At 42.6% G+C, this 22865-nt stretch overlaps 1 protein-coding gene across 2 annotated transcripts in view; it reads left to right on the forward strand.

The window, feature by feature from the left end:
* HERPUD2 (HERPUD family member 2) overlaps positions 1 to 22865 on the forward strand; it is a 60874-nt gene that overhangs the window by 32231 nt on the left and 5778 nt on the right. For both annotated transcript variants that reach the window (XM_088476036.1, XM_088476037.1), the window contains exons 4-8: positions 7609 to 7722; positions 12064 to 12221; positions 12443 to 12565; positions 14978 to 15289; positions 22400 to 22511. In XM_088476036.1, coding sequence (XP_088332162.1) covers positions 7609 to 7722; positions 12064 to 12221; positions 12443 to 12565; positions 14978 to 15289; positions 22400 to 22511 — 819 coding nt within the window. The remainder of the gene's footprint in view (positions 1 to 7608; positions 7723 to 12063; positions 12222 to 12442; positions 12566 to 14977; positions 15290 to 22399; positions 22512 to 22865) is intronic.

The following is a 22865-nucleotide window of genomic DNA, read 5'->3' on the forward strand; positions in this document are numbered from 1 at the left end:
CTGCAAATCCCCGACCGCATAGATCTTCTTCATGCTTTCACTTTCAGCATGAGCAGTTCGTTCTCACACAGATACATGCAGACATCAGTGAGATGCCTGCATGTATCTGACTGTAAAAAGTAAATAAAGAGTTAAGTTTCAAAAAAATGACGTAAGGTCCCCCCACAAAACAGAACCTGCACTGGACTGTTCAAACCCAGGTCTGGTTGACTAAGTACAGGGAAAAAAATTGCGTAGGGTCTCCCTGTACTTAGTACAACCAGCACTGGGCTATGGGAATCAGTGCTGGTTCTGGAATTGCAGGGTCTCCAACTCCCCAGGGATTCCTGGCCTAGGCTGACGCTACGGCTGGGGGGCCCGGTGATAGGGAACCCCTGGCTTTGGCATCAGTCCCCTGTTAGAAAGGCTCCAGGGCTGGTTCTGTGAATTACAGGGAGACCCTATGCAAATATTTCCCTGTAATTCCATAACCAGCACTGATTCCCATATCCCAGTGCTGGTTGTACGAAGTACAGGGAGACCCTACGCAATTTTTTCCCTGTACTCCGTCAACCAGACCTAGGTTTGAACAGTCCGGGGCTGGTTCTGTTTTGGGGGAGGGAGGGGGAGGGGGGGGGGCCTCACGTCATTTTTTTGATACTTTTAACTCTTTAATTACTTTTTACAGTCAGATACATGCAGGCATCTCACTGATGTTTGCATGTATCTGTGTCAATCCGACCTGCCCATGCTGAAATCGAAAGCATGAAGCAGGTCTATGCATTTGGTGATTTGAAGTCCGATTTGAAGTCCGATTTTGAGGTCGATTTCAAATCGAATCATAGTAAAAAAGGGTTTTGTGTGTTGGGCTATGTAAAAGTACCAATGTTTTTCCGATGTTCGATTTGAGGTCGATTTGTCACAAAATCGATTTTTCATTCGATTTGGCCTATAGTAAATACCCAAAAGCTAAATCGAATGAAAATCGCACCTCAAATCACTCAAAATGACAAAGTTACCCCCTAGAGTAGGTCGGTTACCCACTGACACTGCAAAGCAGGCAAACGGGGATGGGGTGATTCCTTAACAGCTGTTGTAAGCCTTTATACCGACCACGTGTAAAACATTGGGCTTAGGTTTTATCTGTTTCAGACCCAGGTATGGAGTGAACAATAATGACTGTTACACATATGTAGCAAAGGGGACACTAATGAATGGGGAACTGAGAAGACCTTAATAACTGTGACACTGTTGTGCTGAGAGAACACTAATGACTGTGATACTAGTGTACTGTACTGTGGGGACACTAATGACTGGGACTCTGGTGTACTGAGGGGACGCTAATGACTGTGATGCTAGTGTACTCTGGGGACGCTAATGACTGGGACTCTGGTGTGCTGAGGGGATGCTAATGACTGATGCTAGTGTACTCTGGGGACGCTAATGACTGGGACTCTGGTGTGCTGAGGGGATGCTAATGACTGATGCTAGTGTACTCTGGGGACGCTAATGACTGGGACTCTGGTGTGCTGAGGGGATGCTAATGACTGATGCTAGTGTACTCTGGGGACGCTAATGACTGGGACTCTGGTGTGCTGAGGGGATGCTAATGACTGATGCTAGTGTACTCTGGGGACGCTAATGACTGGGACTCTGGTGTGCTGAGGGGATGCTAATGACTGATCCTAGTGTACTGTGGGGACGCTAATGACTGGGACTCTGGTGTGCTGAGGGGACGCTAATGACTGATGCTAGTGTACTGTGGGGATGCTAATGACTGGGACTCTGGTGTGCTGAGGGGATGCTAATGACTGATGCTAGTGTACTCTGGGGACGCTAATGACTGGGACTCTGGTGTGCTGAGGGGATGCTAATGACTGATGCTAGTGTACTCTGGGGACGCTAATGACTGGGACTCTGGTGTGCTGAGGGGACGCTAATGACTGATGCTAGTGTACTCTGGGGACGCTAATGACTGGGACTCTGGTGTGCTGAGGGGACGCTAATGACTGATGCTAGTGTACTGTGGGGATGCTAATGTCTGGGACTCTGGTGTGCTGAAGGGACGTTAATGACTGTGACACTGGTGTGCTGAGGTTACGCTAATTACTGTGATACTAGTGTACTGAAGGGACTCTAATGACAGTTGTGCTGAAAGGATGTAAGCTCCTATGAGCAGGACCCTCTACCCTCTTGTGCTTCTCCTTACTTTACTTTCATCTACTTCTTACTCCCCACTAGGGCACCTAACACTTGGTTGATTAATCTCTGCTGCTTATGTGGTTTTTGTGGTCGCTAATGTAGCAATGTCTATTATCAATGTTCTTGTTTTGCATTCTATTGTATTGTAGTCTTTAGTCACGTATTTGTTTATATATTTTGTACGGTGCTGCGAAACACTTGTGGCACAATATAAATAAATGATGATAATAATAAAGGATACTAATGACACTGACACTGGTGTGCTGAGTGGACACTAATTATTGTGACAATGTTGTGTTGAGGGGACGCTAATGACTGATACTAGTGTGCTGCGGGTCCGCTAATGACTGGGACACCGGTGTGTTGAGTATGCTGAGGGGACACTAAGGACTGCGACACTGGTGTGCTGAGAGGACGCTTATTATTGTGACTCTGTTTTCTTGAGGGGACGCTAATGACTGTGATACTAGTGTGGTGCAGGGACGCCTCAGACTGTTACACTGGTGTACTGAGGGGACACTAATTACTGTGACACTGGTGTGTTGAGGAGACGCTAATGCCTGCAACACTTTTCCGCGCTGGGGACACTAATGAATGCAACACTGTTGTGCTGTGGGGACGCTAAGGACTGCTACACTGTTGTGCTGAGGAAATGCTGACTGCAACTGGTGTGCTGACGGAATGCTAATGACTGCTACACTGTTGTGCTGATGGGACACTAATGACCGTGACACTGGTGTGCTGAGGGGATACTAATGACCGTGACACTGGTGTGCTGGGGGGATACTAATGACCATGACACTGGTGTGCTGACAGAATGCTAATGACTGCTACACTGTTGTGCTGATGGGACACTAATGACCGTGACACTGGTGTGCTGAGGGGATACTAATGACCGTGACACTGGTGTGCTGAGGGGATACTAATGACCGTGACACTGGTGTGCTGAGGGAACGCTAATGACTCCTCCACTGTTGTGTTGAGGGGAAGCTAATGCTTGACACTGGTGTGCTGAAGGGATGCTAATGACTGTGATGCTGTGTGCTGAAAAGGGACTGTAAGGAATGTGACACTGGTGTGCTGAGGGCATATTTAATGACTGGGACACTTAATCTATAGCAAGCACTTTATTTTACAACTTTTTTTGTTCTGTTTAATGTAATAGTTTACTTTGATTAGGAGCAGAGGACATTTTGGTAGGGCCGGGCCGTGAACTTCTGCAGTAACCAGCACCGACCCAGCCTGCATGCGCTGAAAATGAGTCCCTGGATCAGAGGAGGTTGTGGACCCCTCCCTCCTTCTTATTATTCATGCTCTGCTTGCGAATTGGGGGGCAGAGGTGGACTTTGGGATGGTGGATGAGGACTGTGGTCAGAGCAGCAGAGAGAACCACATAGATATCTGGGATTGCAAAACTTCCGGACAGTTCTTGCAATTTTCGGACTGTCAGGAGGAATCCTGGGTGATTGTTAACCTTAAGTATATGTAAAATCACAGATTAATTTAGGAAGCCCATATTGATTTTCCGTGTAGTCAAAAAACAGGATTCTCCAGATCTCTCTTATATTATACCCACATGAATTGTAGCTCAACTTGGCATTTTAAAAACATGGATATGCTGTTTATACGAGTTATTACTTTATCCTCAATGTTTACAGCATAATGCACTAAATTAATCTGTGATTTTACATATACCGAAGAATCATTTAATTGTACCTTTTTGTTTTTATATGTATGTTTAGTTGTTGGGAATAATACACATGATTAAGGCTGCCGGGCTAATTAGGTAGCACTTTTAAGCTGGCCACACACTAGACCAACTTTCATCCAACCAGCCAACTAGTTGATTGGTTGGAATGAAAATCTGGTAATGTCTGGGAGTAAATGATCAGCAATTTGCTCCTAAATGCCAGAAAACTGATGAAAATGGTAGTCAGACAAGTTTGTTAAATGTTTGATCAAAATAGTTTGTTCAAACAACAATTTTTAGTCCATTTTCTGACATTTGGGAGCAAATTGCTGATTGTCATTTGCTTTCATCCCTTACCAGAGTTTCATTCCAACCAATCAACTAGTTGGCTGGTTGGATGGATGTAAGTTGGTCTAGTGTGTGGCCAGCTTAAGGCTGGGTACACACTAGACCATAGGTTCTCAAACTCTGTCCTCAGGACCTAAACAGTGCATGTTTTCCAGGTCGCCTTACAGAATCACAAGTGAAATAATTAGCTCCACCTGTGGATCTTTTAAAATGTGTCAGTGAGTAATGAATACACCTGTGCACCTGCTGGCTGACATGGAAAACGTGACCTGTGTGGGGTCCTAAGGACCGAGTTTGAGAACCACTGCATTTGACGTTGTGTAACCCAGCCTGACCTTGGCAGCGATGGGTCCTGGCGGGGGAGCTGGCATCGGCAAGTGCATACACACTTGCCGATGCGTGCAGGGACAGTCTGGGCCATACTGCATTCGGCAGCATGACACTCGTAAACGACATCCCTCGTCGGTCCTGCATGTAGGGCTGACGGAGAATGTCGCCGACTATGCGCTGGAGCGCGCATAGTCAACGACATAGTGGGTACACACTAGACAATGTGTCCGATACGTAGCTCCAATCTGTCGGATCAGACGACATATCGTCTAGTGTATACCCAGCATAAAACTAAATATAGGCTTGCCAGCTCAGTCTTTGGCCTATACTTACTAAGCAGCAAATATTCAAAGCCAGACATTTTTGGCAGTTTATTCTGCAGAATTTAAAACACCAATAATATTGAATGCAGTGGTTTAATATTCAATATTATTGCCACTTTAACTCCCGCAGGTTAAACCGCTGAAAATCGGTCTTTGAAAACCCGCCTCTTAGTAAATATAGGCCTACATTTCATTTTGTGTGATTCGTAAGTGCATTCAAGTCAATTAAACATTGAGATGAACCTTGTAATTTTATACAGATTTCAAAATCATATACTGTGCTGTTCATAAAATAAACGCTATGACCGTATTTGATCAATGTACTGCAGTGATGAACAGTCTGCTGATAAATAAATAGATCTTGCGATCACTTGATTTAATCACCAGCATACAATCAGAGGTGCTAACTGAGCTTGAATAGAACACAAAGTAAAATAGAGAAAACCCAATCCGAAGAGTTAGGATGTAAAATCTATGCTGAAGCCATTATGAGATATACACATTATATATATATATATATATATATATATATATATATATATATATATAATGTTGGAGCTAACCATATAATTGCTGTTTATTCTTGTCATTCAGTATGTACCTTGTGTGTACTTTTCTATTTGGATGAATGTTGCATATTCCACATGATGTTGTTGCTTTGTATTTTGTGGGGGACTGCAGTTCATGCTGAATGATCCAGATTTGCACAACATTGTGGAATATTCTAGTACTATGTAAATATAAACAAACGATCTGTGACAAGCTTCTATAGGAGCTGCTATGGTTGCAATTTGCCTTGTAAATCCGAGTTTGAAGGAGGAAATAAAGCAGAGAAACCAGTCATGCTGACGTGTCTGAGCTTTGCTTGTCATGATCTCCAACTAAGAGCCATATTCAATTTGAGCAGACCCGCGATACTTTTCCGCCTCCTGGACTTTTCGCCTACATCGCATGTTTTGCAGGCGGAAAAGTATCGTGCGCGTATCCCCGTATTCAATTTGAAAGTACGCGAAAACGAGACCCGGCGAAACTGAAACAAGTGGAAAGTCATGTCAGATTTGGGGAAATCAGCCTGACACCCCCCAAAATATACTCTGACATGGGGGTTCCCTATGGTGACCCCCGATTTGGCTTGCTGAAAGTATTTGGTGTTTTTAAACGGGCTCAGTAGCTGCTAAATAGCGTTTTGCATTAGTGGTGAAGAATTGTATTTAGGAGGTTTTTTTGCAGAAAATAACTTATCCCAGCAAATTTGGGGTACTTGAAAATGGGGGACAGCATATTTAAAAGTTGCTAAATTAAAGTTGAAAAAAAAACGTGAAAAATCCACCTGCAATGAAAAAAAACACCTGGTGCATACTTGGGGACCCCCCTGGAGTCTAGTTCGATAGTTTTAACATTTTTTTTTCACCCCCAAAATGTAAGTGATTTTTTGAGGTGTTGTGTTTCTTTATTTTTTTTATTTTAACGCAGTTTACCTTTGGGGGACTGTCTGAAGGCTGCACCGGGGTTCCCGCAATGTTGCACCCCAAAACCCCAATTCTGCACTTTTTTCCGCCTGCTATTCATAGGTGACACTTTTCCGCCTATTACTTTGCATTGACTTTCAGCCTAGGCGGAAAGTCTTTCAAATTGAATACGGCGATACTTTTCCGCCTGGCGAAATGTCATCAGCGAAACTTTTTAGCCGATTCCGGCTTTTCCCCTCAAATTCAATACGGTCCTAAGACATTTAAGGCCACATTTGAAACTGACATGGTTAGGGGCGTTGGATAGCATGTGGTACATGGGTTTGAGTAAGGAATCGTAAATTGCATGCACTGTACACCACATTGCTTACATAGCATGATATATAGTATAGCGAACAATGTTTAAATTGGTTCTCTGCTTTCTTTATTGGATACAAAAGTATCCAGAGAGGAGCTATTCTTTCATTTCCCGAGGTAATAACAATAAACAAAATTGCTGGAAGATGCAAATCATACCTGATAAATGCAGAATTTAGAAGGAAAAAGAATGTATTTAGGTATGAGGTAGTGGTTCGATACCATAAAGAGATCATAAGGTGGAAATAGAACATGCATTACATGGCAAATCCCATGTTCTCAGAGTTCTGCATGCTGAAATGTAAAGGTCATGGAAATGTATTTTTTTTTTTTTAGGCAACCCACACTCACTGTATACATATTCATCATAGGAGCTTCATGCCCACCTCGTCTTTCAGCTTTATTTCTGCCACAGTGCCATGTCTACCATATACAGCCAGGTCTGCCAGTACAATAGCTCTGTGACAGCCATATAAAACCCAGAAAAATGCTTTTTGTCCACCGTTGCTCCATTTCTTCCTACCTTATTTCCTTTATTTGTGGTGATGGTGGTAAGGAGTCTCCCCACCAAAACACAGATAGCATACTGCTAGTGGTGAGACCCTATGTAGTGTAACGACTGTAATTTCATCTAATGGTATGTGGGGGTTACTGTCCAGTGAAACCGGTGTAAGTTTTCATAAATGTAACTGCTGTAATGTAATAAAGTCACTGGTTTCGCATTAAAACCACACGTCTATGCATTTGTTTTTGAACAAACATAATTTATAGTAGAATGTAAATAAAATGTTATTTTGAATTGTGATAATCTATGCCATGCTTCTGTAAATATCATGCTTTTTTCAAAGCTCATGGCAAAAGTGATATGTTTTCTGTATGCAAGCTACACTATTCTGATTTTTCTTTGCAGCAAGATGAATATCACATGGTTCATTTAGTATGTGCCTCCAGGACACCTCCAAACTCTCCCAAACCAAGCAGCAGAAGAGAGAGCACTGGAACTGCAAGCACCAGCAGTAGAGCAGTAAGTATTGTGATGTTGAGAGATTGATCACCAGGAGCTGAAAAAACAAAAAAACATTTGTTACTCATTCCTATCCCTATTGTTGATATTTTATATTGGCGTTTAAAAATGCAATTTTTTGTAAGGCAGACATTTGTGATTGTTGGGATGCAATTTAGTTGGAAACACCAAAATCATGGGAGATAACACAGGTTGACTAGCTGGGGAATGTTATGTAATGGGCATGGGGATATTTGAACCTGCTGTCCATGAAACAGGGATACTGTAAAGGTGGAATTGTTGCCACTTCTTGGGGAAGTCACTTTAGGCACATTAGCTACTAATATTACCAAAGTCACTAGGACAGTGATGGGCAACAGACAGCCCTCCAGTTTGGAGTAGTATATCGTACACATCGTATAGTGTGTACTCCTGATTCGTCGTTGTTCATCACATCGTCCCATTTGCTATGCTGCATGGCAGATGGGACTATGGGCCTGATTCAGACCCACTCGCAAGCGGCTGTCCGCTCGCAAGTGGGTCGATGTTGTGCACTGTGCATGCGCACGACGGCGGGAGCTCCGTCGTGCGCATGCGCCAGACGCGACGAGCGAAGGACTTTCCTTCGCTCATTGTGTCTGATCAAAGGGGGCGTGCTGTCGATGTTGATTGACAGCACGCCCCCTTTGGTGGGCGTGCCGGGGGCGTGCCTCCCTGACGGGGGCGTTCCCAAGGGAACGCCTACCGTCAGAAGCCGGCCCACTGACATCACTAGTGATGTCAGTGGGAGTGAATTTGGCTCTGATAGAGCCAAAATCACTCCGGGCCTTGCGGTTGAAAAACTCAACCGCAGGCTCCGGCTCGCAGTGGCGATGGTCGCGATGGTCAAGACCATCGCGGCCATCAAACTGCACGCTCGTATATGCTGTGGGTGGTGACCCACAGCTATACGAGCGTCCAGGAGGACGCTCAATAATTATGGAGGGCGGCCCTCATTCAGAGCGTGCGCTCTGCTCAGAGCGTACGGCTCTGAATGAGGGCCTATGCACGGACTGATGCAGTGTATTTACATGCAGCGTGTAATGATACACTGCACTGTCATACAGCGGATTGTGCAGTGTGTGTACGACGCGTGCGATTTTTCATTACATTGGTATCCGCATCGCTGAGTTGCACCATTGTATGGTGTTTACACAGCTTAAGAGTAATGAGGCACCTTTTGAAGGTTAAAGGACTACCCAGTGCAGCCCCCGAACTGCCTATCACTGGACCATGCTTGCCAACTGTCCCTGAAATAGTAGCATTATGAAGTGTGTGTATATATATATATATATATTATACACACACACATACACTACCCTTCAAAAGTTTGGGGTCACCCAGAAAATGTTGTGTTTTACATGAAAACTGACTTTTATCTATCAAATGAGTTGCAAAATGAATAGAACATATAGTCAAGACATTGGCAAGGTTAGAAATAATGATTTGCCCTTGAAACTTTGCTTTCGTCAAAGAATGCTCCTTTTGCAGCAATTCCTGTATGGCAGACCTTTGGCATTCTAGCTGTTAATTTGTTGAGGTAATCTGAAGAAATTTCACCCCACGATTCCTGACGTACCTCCCACAAGTTGGATTGGCTTGATGGGCACTTCTTGCGTACCATACGGTCAAGCTGCTCCCACCACAGCTCAATGGGGTTGAGATTTGGTGACTGCACTGGCTACTCTGTTACAGACAGAATACCAGCTGCCTGCTTCTTCCCTAAAATAGTTCTTACATAATTTGGAGGTGTGCTTTGGGTCATTGTCCTGTTGGAGGAGGAAATTGGCTCCAATCAAGCGCTGTCCACAGGGTATGGCATGGTGTTGCAAAATGGAGTTATAGCCTTCCTTATTCAAAATCCCATTAACCTTGTGCAAATTTCCCAACTTTATCAGTATCAAAGCAGCCCCAGACCATCATATTACCTCCACCATGCTTGACAGATGGCATCTGTCCATAACACTTTTTTCCAATCTTCCCCTGTCCAATGTCTGTGTTCTTTTGCCCATATTAATCTTTTCCTTTTATTGGCCAGTCTCAGATATGGCTTTTTCTTTGCCACTCTGCCTAGAAGACCAGCATCACAGAGTCGCCTCTTCACTGTAGACGTTGACACTGGCGTTTTGCGGGTACCATTTAATGAAGCTACCAGTTGAGGACTTGTGAGGCGTCTATTTCTCAAACTAGAGACTCTAATGTGCTTGTCTTCTTGCACAGTTGTGCACCGGGGCCTCCCACTTCTCTTTCTACTCTGGTTAGAGCCTGTTTGTGCTCTTCTCTGAAGGGAATAGTACACACCGTTATAGGAAATGTTCGGTATCTTGGCAATTTCTCGCATGGAATAGCCTTCATTTCTAAGAACAAGAATAGACTGTCGAGTTTCACATGAAAGTTCTCTTTTTCTGGCCATTTGGAGAGTATAATCGAACCCACAAATGTGATGCTCCAGATACTCAACTAGCTCAAAGGAAGGCCAGTTTTATAGCTTCTCTAATGAGCAAACCCATTCTCGGCTGTGCTAACATAATTGCACAAGGGTTTTCAAGGGTTTTCTAATCATCCATTAGTCTTCTAACGCGCTTAGCAAACAGAACCGTAGTGTGTGTGAGTGCATGTATGTGTATATGTGTGTGTGTGTGTGTGTATGTATATATATATATGTATGTGTGTATGTATATATATATATATGTATGTATGTATGTATATATATATATATATATATATATATATATAATTTTTTTTTCTATATATATACAAAAAACATTATATATATATATATATATATATATATACATACAGTACATTCAAATTGGATCTTTAGTATAATTTCCCTGAAATGGTTATAAGGCACTCAGTTTTGAGGCTCATTTACATTTGATGTAGCAGTATATGCCCACTTTACCGCATGCTCATAGGTGTTGCTTTCACAATCGCCCTGAAATGCTTTTTCAAAAGTAGGCAAGCATGCACTGAAATAGTATGTGCACCTGCAGCTTTAATTTTCATTTTGTTGCAATTTATTGAAGTGTGTGCCCCCTATTGCTCCTGGCCTTGTCTTTTAAAGATCAGCTTGAGGTCTGTCAAAAATTATTAATGATGACAATACAGAACTGTTCAAACATTTTATGTATAAGTAAGAATTGTAGGAATCGTGAAAAAGTTTTGTATTATTCTGCCTGTTTTCCCCTTTTGTAATACACCTTTACTTCAGAATAAAAAAATAAATCTCTCTTAATATAAAAAACAATGTCTTTGCAGACTAATAGGTTTCCTTCAGTCGAAAATTGCTTTATACCCCTTTTCCACTAGTTTGCCGGGTCGCACCCGGGATGATGTTCACACTCAGACAGGCGGCCCGACCCGGCACTAATGCCAGGTCGATGACGCCATCAGCGTCACGTGATGAGTTGGCGCTTGGAGATGATCTCATCTTCAAGTGCCGGCTCTTCCTATGCAGAGAACGGGACCCGGGTTGCCTGTTAACACTGCTTCACGAGCCGAGTTGAACCCGCGTTCATCCCTGCTCGTGACCAGGTTTGAAATTCATGGTGACTCGACCCGGCTTATTTCAACCCTGCCCTTTCACACAGTAAATTAACCTGGGTTGCTGCGTGCTCCTGTGCAAACACCCGGGTCATTGCTGGCATTGGAAAAGGGGTGTTAGAAAATTGTGAAAATTACTTTTTACATAATGTTATTTAAACCTCAGATGTGTTTCCATATTTTTTTGTGCACTTATTTAGTGTCAATAACAATCATATGTGGAATTGTGTAAATGTAAGATGGGCCTCGTACATTTGGACGATCATAGAATACATTTTATTTTAGGGTGCTTTTTAATTCTTCCCTTTAGGAGACTTGTAGCATAGGTGAGGACTTTATGGGAGGCTGCTGGTGTCAAACAGGACATAATAATTATTGGGTAAAAATAAAAAACTAGCGCTCCTTTGTCAGCTAACAATATGTGTGCATATTGCTGACATTCTCAAACATGCAACTGCAGCCCTTCATGAATAGGCAGATGGCATCATAGACTGTAGTGATGTAACACAGCCATAATGACTAATCAGATAATGCTACAGCAGCAAGCCAAGTAAAGTATTGTACTGTGATCCTCCCAAAGCACAGGTGGAAAACCATTTTCCCACCACGGGAAGATTTAACATGACCAGAAAATTAACAAAAAAAACTACATATGAAGTAATCGCCTTTTAAGTGAGTATTTTTACAAAGTGATTGGAAGCTGGTTTCTTCTTACGATAACTTACATTTTACACCTGCTACTTCTGCAAAATAATAACTAGATGTGACTTATTCCAGAGTTCAGAACACTCAGGATCTTCTCCTGCATCTACCAGCCAGGATATGCCGTCCACTTCATCAAACCCTAGAACTGAAGACAGTCTGAGACCTCGCCATACCTCTCATACATATATGGATGCCATGTACAGCCACTCCTTGTCCTACAATAGACAGCAGTAAGTCAGATAATCTAATACTTTCAATGCTTTTTTTTTTTTGTAAAGATTATTGTTGTAGAATTCCTAATACTTCATGAACTGTCATGTTGAAAATGTAATTTGGGGCATTTTATTTTAACATTGTGCTTTTATTGTTGATGGGCAAACAAATAGTTAATTTGTTCTGTGTAAGAATTGGTTGTGTATTTACTGAAACATAACTTGTGATTCACTTGTAGACATGTGGGAAATCCTCTTCCTGGGCAAGGAGCACCGGCTGTGTTTCCAGCTTATTCGGCCTTCAGCCCTCTGCAAATGATGTGGTGGCAGCAGATGTATGCGAGACAGTACTACATGCAATAGTAAGCTGCTTCCTTTCCTCTCATGGATGATTATATTAGGTTATAGGTCATTTCATTGCACCCATCACCAACCATTTCATATTTCTGATTTGTTTTAACTTATGAATATTGTTTGATAGAAAGCTGGGAAACAGTCTCCTATATAGCTATTTCACATGCTGCAGTATTACATTTATCTGATTTCTACAGGTAGTTGTGCTGGTAATTCCAAGTAACGTGTGAGTGTGTGTTTCTGTGTGTATATCATACATACATACATACATACCTACACAACTGGTCAAAAGTTGTAGAAACCCCCCCTTTACATTTTTCTACTTTTTATTGAAACTGTGGCATTTCAAATCCACTGAAATGGTATAAAAGTAATGTAAGTTTCAAAGTTATAATTTCAGGGAACAAGTAATGGGTTAAGAAGTTTAAAGCTGTTCTGCAGCGTTGAGCAAAGAGGCTTTCCTGGGCCATGAAGACCCGTCAGTGGACTACTGAAGACTGGAAGAAGGTCTTATGGACCAGTGAATCAAAATTTTAATTGTTTGGCTCATCGCGCAGAGTTTTGCACTCTGTCGAATAGGCAAAATGATCGTTCCTCAGTGTGGGATTTATTTAGCTACTGCTTTCTGGCCCACAATTCACAATTCAATGCTTTTAAAAGCAGAACGACCCATGTTTTGATATTAAAAGCATTGTCCTTTTACATTTTGACCTTAAATACAATGGGAAGCAAGTCACTGCTTAGTAAATGAACCCTTATGACACCAAATGTCAAACATGCAGGAGGAAGCATGATTGTGGCTCTTTTGCTGGATCTGAGGTTGGTGATTGACACCCTGCAGCAAAAGGACTACCAGAGCATTGTGCAGCGCCATGCAATACCCTCTGGTCTACGAGTGGTTGGTCAAGGACTCTTCCTACAGCAAGATAATGACCCAAAATATACCTTTTAAGTCAAAACAACATTCAAGGGAAAAAAACAAGGCTGTAGGCCTCAAATCCATGGAATAACTAGCATAGTCTCCTGACTTAAACCTCATCGTGATGGTTTGGGATAAACTGGACAGAAGAGTGAAAGCAAAGCAACCAACAAGCGCAACACATTTGTGGGAACATCTGCAAAAGTGTTAGGAAGAACTTCCCGAACAATGTATGATTTTTATTGTAGAAAGAATGCCAGGAATGTGTCCGGTGGTGTTATCTGCAAAAGGTTTCTACTTTGAGTCAAAAATATAGATACCAATGTGTTAAACAAAATGATTTTATGATTTATTTTTCATTTACAATTGTTTTTGTTTTGTTTATGCTGTAATTTCAGAAGTCATTGAGGTGTTAAACTGCATAAATATCAATAAAAACTGGGAAAGTGGCATTCTAAAACTTTTGACTAGTAGTATGCATGTATTCTGTCTTCTGTGGGGGGTACTCAAGGTATTCTAATTAGATTAATTGTACAGTACCACAGTATTTTAGTATAAGATATTTGGGTTTTATGTAAAACTTTCCTGTATAAATGTATACAATATATAATTATACTATCCTCCAAGAAAAACGGCACTAGGAGTTCACCAACATGCAAAAAACCACTTGTATTGAGACGATCAACGTTTCGGGGCTGTCACCCCATCGTCAGGACCAAAGACAAGCAATACAAAAATGTCTTTGGTCCTGACGAGGGTCTACATCCCCGAAATGTTGATAGTTTCAATACAAGTATTTTTTTGCATGCTGGTGGTCTCCTAGTGCCGTTTTTCTTGGAGGATGCATGATTGGATTCGGGCACAGGAGCAAGTTGTTATTATTACATATAGTATTGGAGTGCTGGCAAAGCTGGAGAGTGTGTGTGTATGTATATATATATATATATATATATATATATATATAAAATATAATATAATATATATATAATTTTCATTATACACTGAATTTGCTGTGACTTTTAATTGGTCAGTGTTACTTTTGACATTACATCCTTTCCAACAGAGTATTTCTGTGTGTGTCACCTCTTTACTACCCTCTAGCATGTTATAGTTAATAAATGGAACAACATCTTGTTTTATTATTGATGGTGGCTCGAAAGTACATTTTAGAGCAAATCAGAATATAGATGTTACAAGCTTGAGGGCTCATTCACATATCCTTGCTGGAGTGCAATTTATGACAGCACTAGATGCATTGTATGTATTGTCAAACTGCAAAGCCCACATAGAATATATAACATAATATAAATTTGTATTTTATTATTTGTTTAAAAAGTATTTGACATTAAATTGTAACTTTCCCATTCAGTGTGTCTCTTGCATCAGTGGGGGTTTGCTTTGTATTTCAGTATTTGGTTTGCATCACAAATCAAAAGCATTAATATATATGTTGTCCTATTGTGGAAACACAACATTTATTCCCCTTTTTTTAATCATGTAGTCAAGCAGTGACCTCCAGCCAAGCAACACTTGGTAATGCAGCAGCACAGCCAGCTGCAACTGCCATAATAAACTCTGACCACCCCCCTCCAAATCCTCCAAGAGCAGCACCAAACATTGTACCAGAGGTGAATCAGAACGTCCAAATGAATGCTCAAGGAGGTCCTGTAATGAACGAAGAAGACATTAACCGTGATTGGCTTGACTGGATGTACACAGTGTCCCGAGCAGCTATTCTCCTCAGCATAGTGTACTTCTATTCGTCCTTCAGTCGCTTTGTCATGGTGATGGGAGCTATGATTCTTGTGTACATGTGAGTATAGACCCAATCTTTGTAGAGCTGTGTGTGTACATTTTCTTAAGAATAGGATCCCTAGTTAAGCTTGTGTTAGGGGTGATTTTTATTGTGACAGTGTCGGCTGTCTTAGATAGATCAGGGGTTCACTCCCCACTGACTCCTTTAAATTTGAAAGATTTTTGGAGATATTTACACCCAGTCTCCATAGAATATTTTTTCTACTCTCACCCACACTGTACATTTTCTCGGTTAGGCCATTGGTATGTATCTGGTGCCTTGCTCCACAGGATAGAGGTTTCTGGTATTGAAAGTATCTTGACCTCCGACCATGCTCCAGTGTGGCTCACCCTCAATCTGACATCCCCAACTCTTTGTTCAATTAGTGTTTCCCTGATTATTTAGCCTCTTCAGAGTACTTTAAACAACAACTTGAATGGCGTTTTCAGAATTTATTTGGATGATAATGTATAGAGCATAGCCACCCAAGATATCCACCTTTTCTGGTCCGCTTCTAAACCTGTTATACAGGGTCATATCATTGCTCATGTTTACCATAAGAAGTCTTTCCACCAGAGGTTTACATTTCCGGAAAACTTTTAGCAAATCTAGTTTGGTCCCACTCATTCCTGAAGCGCATCACCTCTATTCACCTAACCCCTGACACAGAGTCGTAACTAGACATTTTGGTGCCCTGTGCCAGAAAGAGCATTGGCGCCCCCCTATTGTAAACCGGGACAGTGCGCGCTGCAGACGTGAGCCCCCAAAAGGGGTGTGGTCTTTTAGGTAGGTAGCATGGCCACACTATAGTACATCCAATTTACATTATGTCACACAGTAGTGCCCTGTACACATTATGTCACACAGTAATGGTCCTTACAATTTAGTCCACATCTTTGTAGTGCCCTTATACACATTATGCCACACATTAATGCCCTTTACACATTATGCCGCACAGTAATGGTCCTTACACATTATTTCCTTGCACATCATGCCATACATTAGTACTGCCCGTATACACATTATGCCACACAGTAATGCATTTTACACATTATGCCACACAGTAATGCCCCTTACACATGTGTGCCCTTTATACATTATACCACAAATTATCACCTCCCCAATCCCCTCCCTATGTCTCTATTAGTAAATCATAATTTCATTAATTCCAGCCCACAGTGACACTTCTAGCCCTAGCCTCCATTGACACTTCCAATCCCAGCCCCCAGTGGCATTCCCAGCACAGTGTCTGTGTCCATGCAATTATTAAATCAACAACAAAATGCCAGTGCCAGAAGGGCTAACTGCAGCATACTACAACCTTCTTTCCCCCCATATTTTTCCCCCACACCTCTACTATATAATTCCATTTTAAGTGGCAACTCTGCTCCCTCTGACTTAAATCCTGCCTGTATTGTAATCGGGTTGGCTGCGGGATCACGACGGTGAGAATTCTGGCTAAATTCGGTAAGTATTTTTAGGCTAACCCTTACCCTAATCCTAACCCACCAATCCCAAAGCCTAACTATAACCCCCCCCTCCTGCAGCCCAACCCTAACACCCCCCTTTCCTCCTGCAGCCCAACCCTACCCCCCGCAGTCCAACCTTAACGCCCCCTCCCGTAGCATAACCTTCATACTTACCTTTACAAGTTGTCGGCATTCTGACTCGTCAGGATTCTGAATACCGGGATGCCAACTACATCCCTTGAGATCCTTCTCAAATCTGTTAAAGACCCAACATTAGTTTCTTAATGCCTTAGTTAGTGGTTACCCTGCCCATACAGACTTTGCTAGTGGTTGCCACTCAATGCGTAACATGCATACTCTCCTTGCTGTGCAGATTGCAACTCCTCAAACTGGGAGGAAGGGAAATCTCATAGTGAGTTGTGATGCGGATAAAGCCTTTGACAGGGTGTTTTGGTTTAATCTTTTCCCCATATTTCATCACCAGAAGTTTGGACCAGACTTTATAGTGTTTAAAGCATTATGTTCTGACCATTCATTCCCAGAACACGTGCGCTTTTAAGATTTATAGGTACCAGGCAGGGTTGCCCCTTCTCTCCCTTATTATTTAATTTAACCTTAGATTCTTTGTTGAGACACTTTGTGAAGATGAGAGAATTGCACAGTATTTCTATAGGTCATTTTTGAAGTTAAATTCTCTGCATCTGCCGATGACCTGTTGCTGTACTTTGCCAATCCAAAAGTAGCCATTCCTCTCTTCTTAAACAAGCTTAATGAATTTGAAGCCATTGCGGGTTTTAAGGTAAACTCTTCCAAAACCCAAACATTGGCCTTTTACGCTGAGGTGATACAGGATTGTGATGCTCCATTTTCCTTTTGGAGGGAGACCCACCGAATAAAATATCTCTGCATTTTGATCACTCCAAACTGTATGAGTTCAATTATAACCTGATTATTTTGGAGACACTAACTGATTTTTCCAAATCGCCAAGTCTCCTCTTGTCGAAATATTGGTCAATGTAATTTATTTTGAAGATGAACTGCCTCCCTAGATTGCTTTGCACTATTTAGATGCAGTCACTGTTGATAAACGGGAGATAATTGGGACTCTTAAACCAAGCCTTACAGAAGTTTGTTCAAATTACAGCAACCTACTCAGCTTGGGGTATTAACTTACCTTGCATTACAATGTATGTCCTGGCTGCTAATTACAGAATTGCCGTGGATTGGATAGGAGGATTTAATATATTTTAACTCTTTCTCTGGAGCAGGCACTTTGCTAGGTTAATTTCCCTATTACATACACATCCTATGTCTCTACCTTCTATAGTCCAGGACAATATTTTAATACACAACCTGCTCAGTATGGTGTGCGATTCGCTTGCCCTCTAAATTTAATATAACTCGGTCAATATTTTGCCATATATGGGTAATCCTGCCTTTTCACCAGGTAATTCGTCATCCAAATTTTATACCTGGCACTCCCGGGGTGTTTGGATCCATTTGTCAGTTTCTACATGACCGCACCATTGAACTCCTCACACGCTCCCAATGTCAAGAGAAATTTCCCAATATACAGTAACCATTCCTTTGTTTCCATTTCTTCAGGCACTGCGTTATGTAGAACAGGTGTTGCACACACTGAAGATTTGAATAAAGGGTGGTGAACCGCGCTCACTGATATGACTGTGGGGGTGGTTTGAGGCAGGAGGGAGAGGGAAAGAATAATGGGGGGGAAGAGAGGTGGGGGGAGGGGATGTGCGTGTATCTGGAGGTATGGGGGTAGGGGGTGTAAGAGTGCTGCGCCTGTGGTAGGAGTACCTGTTCCTACCTAGTTTAGAGACTGGTAAAAGCTGGGTAAGGCGCGCTCTCTATATGGTGGGGCAGTGTGTAAAGTGCTTGGGTAAGAGTGATCTGTATGACAGAGAGACGTAGACGGTGGTGTTGGGTCAAGGTAATTTTATTGGTTTAAGGTAGGTAGGCACAATGCTACTAGAGGGTAATTGACCCAGGAGCAGTGGGGGGAAGAGCAGGATGGGTGCACGGGGGGGAAGGTGGGTAGACCCTTTTAGGGGGCTCCTTTTCCATGCAGTTCTGGACCAGCACGTTGTCCCTGCTGGACCTTTGGTCGACAGTCTTAACGCCCGGCACAGTGTAGGTGGAAGTCTGGGGAAGCCGCTGAGACTCCAAGAGAGGCGGAGAAACGCGTTACACCTTACCTACGAACTTATATGCTCCACGGTTCATGTTACATGCAGCAAGGACATTTTCAGTCTCCAAGCACATTGAGGCTGAGAAGGATTAGTGCAAACCGCTCTGCCAAAGCTCTCACCGCAGGAACCACGAGGAGCCGGCGTTCACTGCACACACACGGCATCCCTCATCCGAACAGCCTCACCCGGCCGTCCCGCTGCACGACGTGGCACACACGCAGGTACCGGCCCGCATCCTAAACACGGAGACGCCGACCTGCCGCAGCCTGCGCATCCAGCCAGGCTCCATCCACCACGCTGACCCACCCTGCCAGCGCAAACAAGACCAACTGTGCCACCATCACGGGGCACAGCCGCACCAGTAGCTGCAGCACAACAAGAACGGCCATCTAACCTGCCACTGTATACCATCAGAGACTGCCGACCACCACCCCCAAATCGCAACGCCTACACAGGCACCTACCGGTAGGTAAGTTGTACAAATTGTGGGACGCCGCCACATCATCTATCCTTACCAGACTTCCACCTACACTGTGCCGGGCGTTAAGACTGTCGACCAAAGGTCCAGCAGGGACAACGTGCTGGTCCAGAACTGCATGGAAAAGGAGCCCCCTAAAAGGGTCTACCCACCTTCCCCCCCGTGCACCCATCCTGCTCTTCCCCCCACTGCTCCTGGGTCAATTACCCTCTAGTAGCATTGTGCCTACCTACCATAAACCAATAAAATTACCTTGACCCAACACCACCGTCTACGTCTCTCTGTCATACAGATCACTCTTACCCAAGCACTTTACACACTGCCCCACCATATAGAGAGCGCGCCTTACCCAGCTTTTACCACACTGAAGATTTGGCCTGTGGCTGGATGGTGCACTGCTTTGCCACCGGCCAGGCCCATTTTCTGCCGCTTATATTTATTCTTTTGCTCGCCCTCTAATATGTTTAGACTCTCTCATTAGTGTCATTGCCAAGTGAACCACTGACTCCCTTGACACCACTCTAGTGACTGTTGTCTACTTCTTGCTTAAAATTAATATACAGTTGGTGTTTACTTCCTATACTGAGATGAATCTTAAGATCTAGACAGGGCCTCCTATACCCCTAAACTTAAACACCTCATGGGCGCATCTCCCGCTTCAAACAGTTACAAATGCGCCACCCTCGATGCCAACATATAATCCATTGTCTATGGCCATGCCCTAGTACAATCCTTTTGGACTATGCTACAACACTATATCAATACCACCTTGAATATATCCTTCACAATCTCCAAAGAATGGGCTTTTCCTCCTCTCCTCTCTTTTCCTCCTCTCCTCTCTCCTTAGGTACACCGCTACTTCTCACCAAATTGGTGGCAGTAGCCAAGAAAACAATTCTATTATAATAGATTTCCCCCAATTCCCTGATATGACCTTACTATTTGCTAGGACCTCTTTCCACTTTATGATAGATTGGACTAAGATCTCGGCAAAAAAGTAGGTTAACAGAACAGATAACATTTGGCTACCTTACATATATCCGTATCCTTTACCTCAACTTAAGGATTCCCTGACTATTTGTTTCCATTTGACCTCCAGGTACAATTTGGAAGCTCTTGCGCATGACACCACTTTTTAATGTATGATGTGTACCTCTCATGCCTACTTAACTTTTGGGATTAATCCTTTCTCTTTTGCGTGTTCTCTGGAGCATTGGGTCCTATTTTGTCTTTCTCCATTATATGGGATTAGTAAATAATATGAGATTGAGATACCTTGTAGTAAAGGGACCATCTTGTCGATATTACTGGCCTGCCCAGTGATTTATTCAGGTTTTTTTTCATCTTTGGTATTGTATATAGAATGGGAGTGATGGGCCATTCTTCTTTTAACGCTTTACCTGTCCCCGGGGTAATATATTGGTCTTCAATGGACCGTTTTAAGCACTGTCATGTTCTTTCTTGAATGATATGTTAAGATCAGATAGGAGTTATTTATATACCGCCATATTCGATAACTGTGCATGTGCTTCAATCTTGTAGTCTGTAAGATCCTGTAGCACAATGCCCTCTTCCTTATCCTCCTGCCTAATAATGATGTCGGTATACTTGCTCAAATTCTTGAGCGTGACAAACTCACCCTTGGATAAATTTGAGTGATGCCTTAGTGATGCTTTCCAGTCATGCCCCACGTATGTGTTATGCATGAATGAAAAGTATTTAATGGAGGCATTATTCGAGACTGGGTCAAAAGAGGAAGCAGAGCGCATACAGGGTGGGCAGTCTCTGGTGTCAGTATTCTGTGATGAGCCAAAGTGTTCTTTTAAACTTTAGTTGTCTCTCTTGATATTTCCTATATACACCAGTTGCCTGCTAGTGTTTGCTTTGTATGATCTCTCCTGTCATCTTAGCTTTTGTGATATTTTGAGAATATATGTACACTTTTCATGTCATGTATATGTATAGTGTTATATACTCCACTGGTTGTGTCAATGTGTGGTTGTACACACCAACCCTGGGCCCTGCGCGACCTGAGCCAGTGGAGAACAGTATGGGAAACATGGCCAGTGTTCATTGATAGCACCTGGTGGTATTTAGGGTGGTGGTGATATAAGGTGAGCACTTGCATTGTTACATACTGTATATATCCCTGAAGACTGTTTCGTAATAAACTGAAATATTGGAAATTCTGAGAAGTCCTTTTTACTGTTCTTTGTACCAAGTGCCACCCCATACACCTAAACTTAGCAGGAGTCTGTATCTCCCATTCACTGCCAGCTTCCCTGTCTGTCCGTATTGCGCACTGCATGTTTGTAGAGATCCCTATTGGAAGAAACAGCAGGTCACTAAAAAGTAGATGTTATCCAACATCTATCGAACATTTTTGCACATTTTTCATATAAGTGTGAACAGCACACGGCTTCCACATTTACAGTCCATTTAGGCGGCAATTTTGAACTTCTCAGAAATCTTCCCAAATATTGCGCCAAAGGTGAATTAAAGCACCCAAATAGTATTTTAGAAAGGGTCTGTAATTGACGAATTTAGCCATTTATGATAGGTGGCTAGTGGTATGAAAAACGGGCTTAAAACGTTTGTTCATACAAATGTGAACAGAATTGCTTTGAACATTCATGCCTCAGATCTCATGTTTTGCTTTCCTTGTCAGTAGATGACATCTCTTGCTGTTTCAGCGGTTTTGAGATAAGGGCTCTGTTTATAGCATTACACGTACACTAATGATAGGGATCCCTAGGAGTGCATGCTTCCTCTTTGCGTCTCTGGAGGCGAGGCAACCTGCCAATTTGAAATCTTTACCTACGAATCCTGTTGCCACTAATTCCCTTTATTGAAAATGTAAAAATTGTTATGTTCAGTAAGTCATGAATTTACATATTTTGAATATTAAAAAAGTTTTGAAAAGTAATTTCTATCTCAAGTTTCAAAATTACATGTTGATTTTAATACACAGGCACCAGGCTGGATGGTTTCCTTTCAGACAAGAGGAAGGCCAGGCACGGGCACAGGAGGACGCAGCAGATGTGAACAGAGATAGAGTAAACAACAATGATCTCCTTGAACTGGTACATTATTCTGCTTCATTCTACTCCTGTATAACATTTCCATGCTAAACCTAGAAGCTTTGCATTCATTTACCCTTGCCATCCAGCACCTTTTACCTTTGTCATAGTTTACAGGACGAGTTGCATATATTGGTTTCCATCAAGCAACTAAACCATTCTTAAACCAAAACAGGAAAGCTACTGTTGAGCAGCACAAGTTGCTGATGAAACTCTGCTAACTTGATTAAAAGAAGCCCCTCCATTAAGCCATCGTCTTCTACATATCCAAAGGGGATTCTGTTCGCCTCCTCATCGGTCAGTGGTAGCGAACACCCACTAGAAAACCTCTATCCAGAGGAATAGCATGGATATTGC

This window comes from Taudactylus pleione, unplaced genomic scaffold (assembly GCF_031769625.1).
Source record: "Taudactylus pleione unplaced genomic scaffold, aTauple2 ptg000181l, whole genome shotgun sequence".
Lineage (NCBI taxonomy): Eukaryota > Metazoa > Chordata > Amphibia > Anura > Myobatrachidae > Taudactylus > Taudactylus pleione.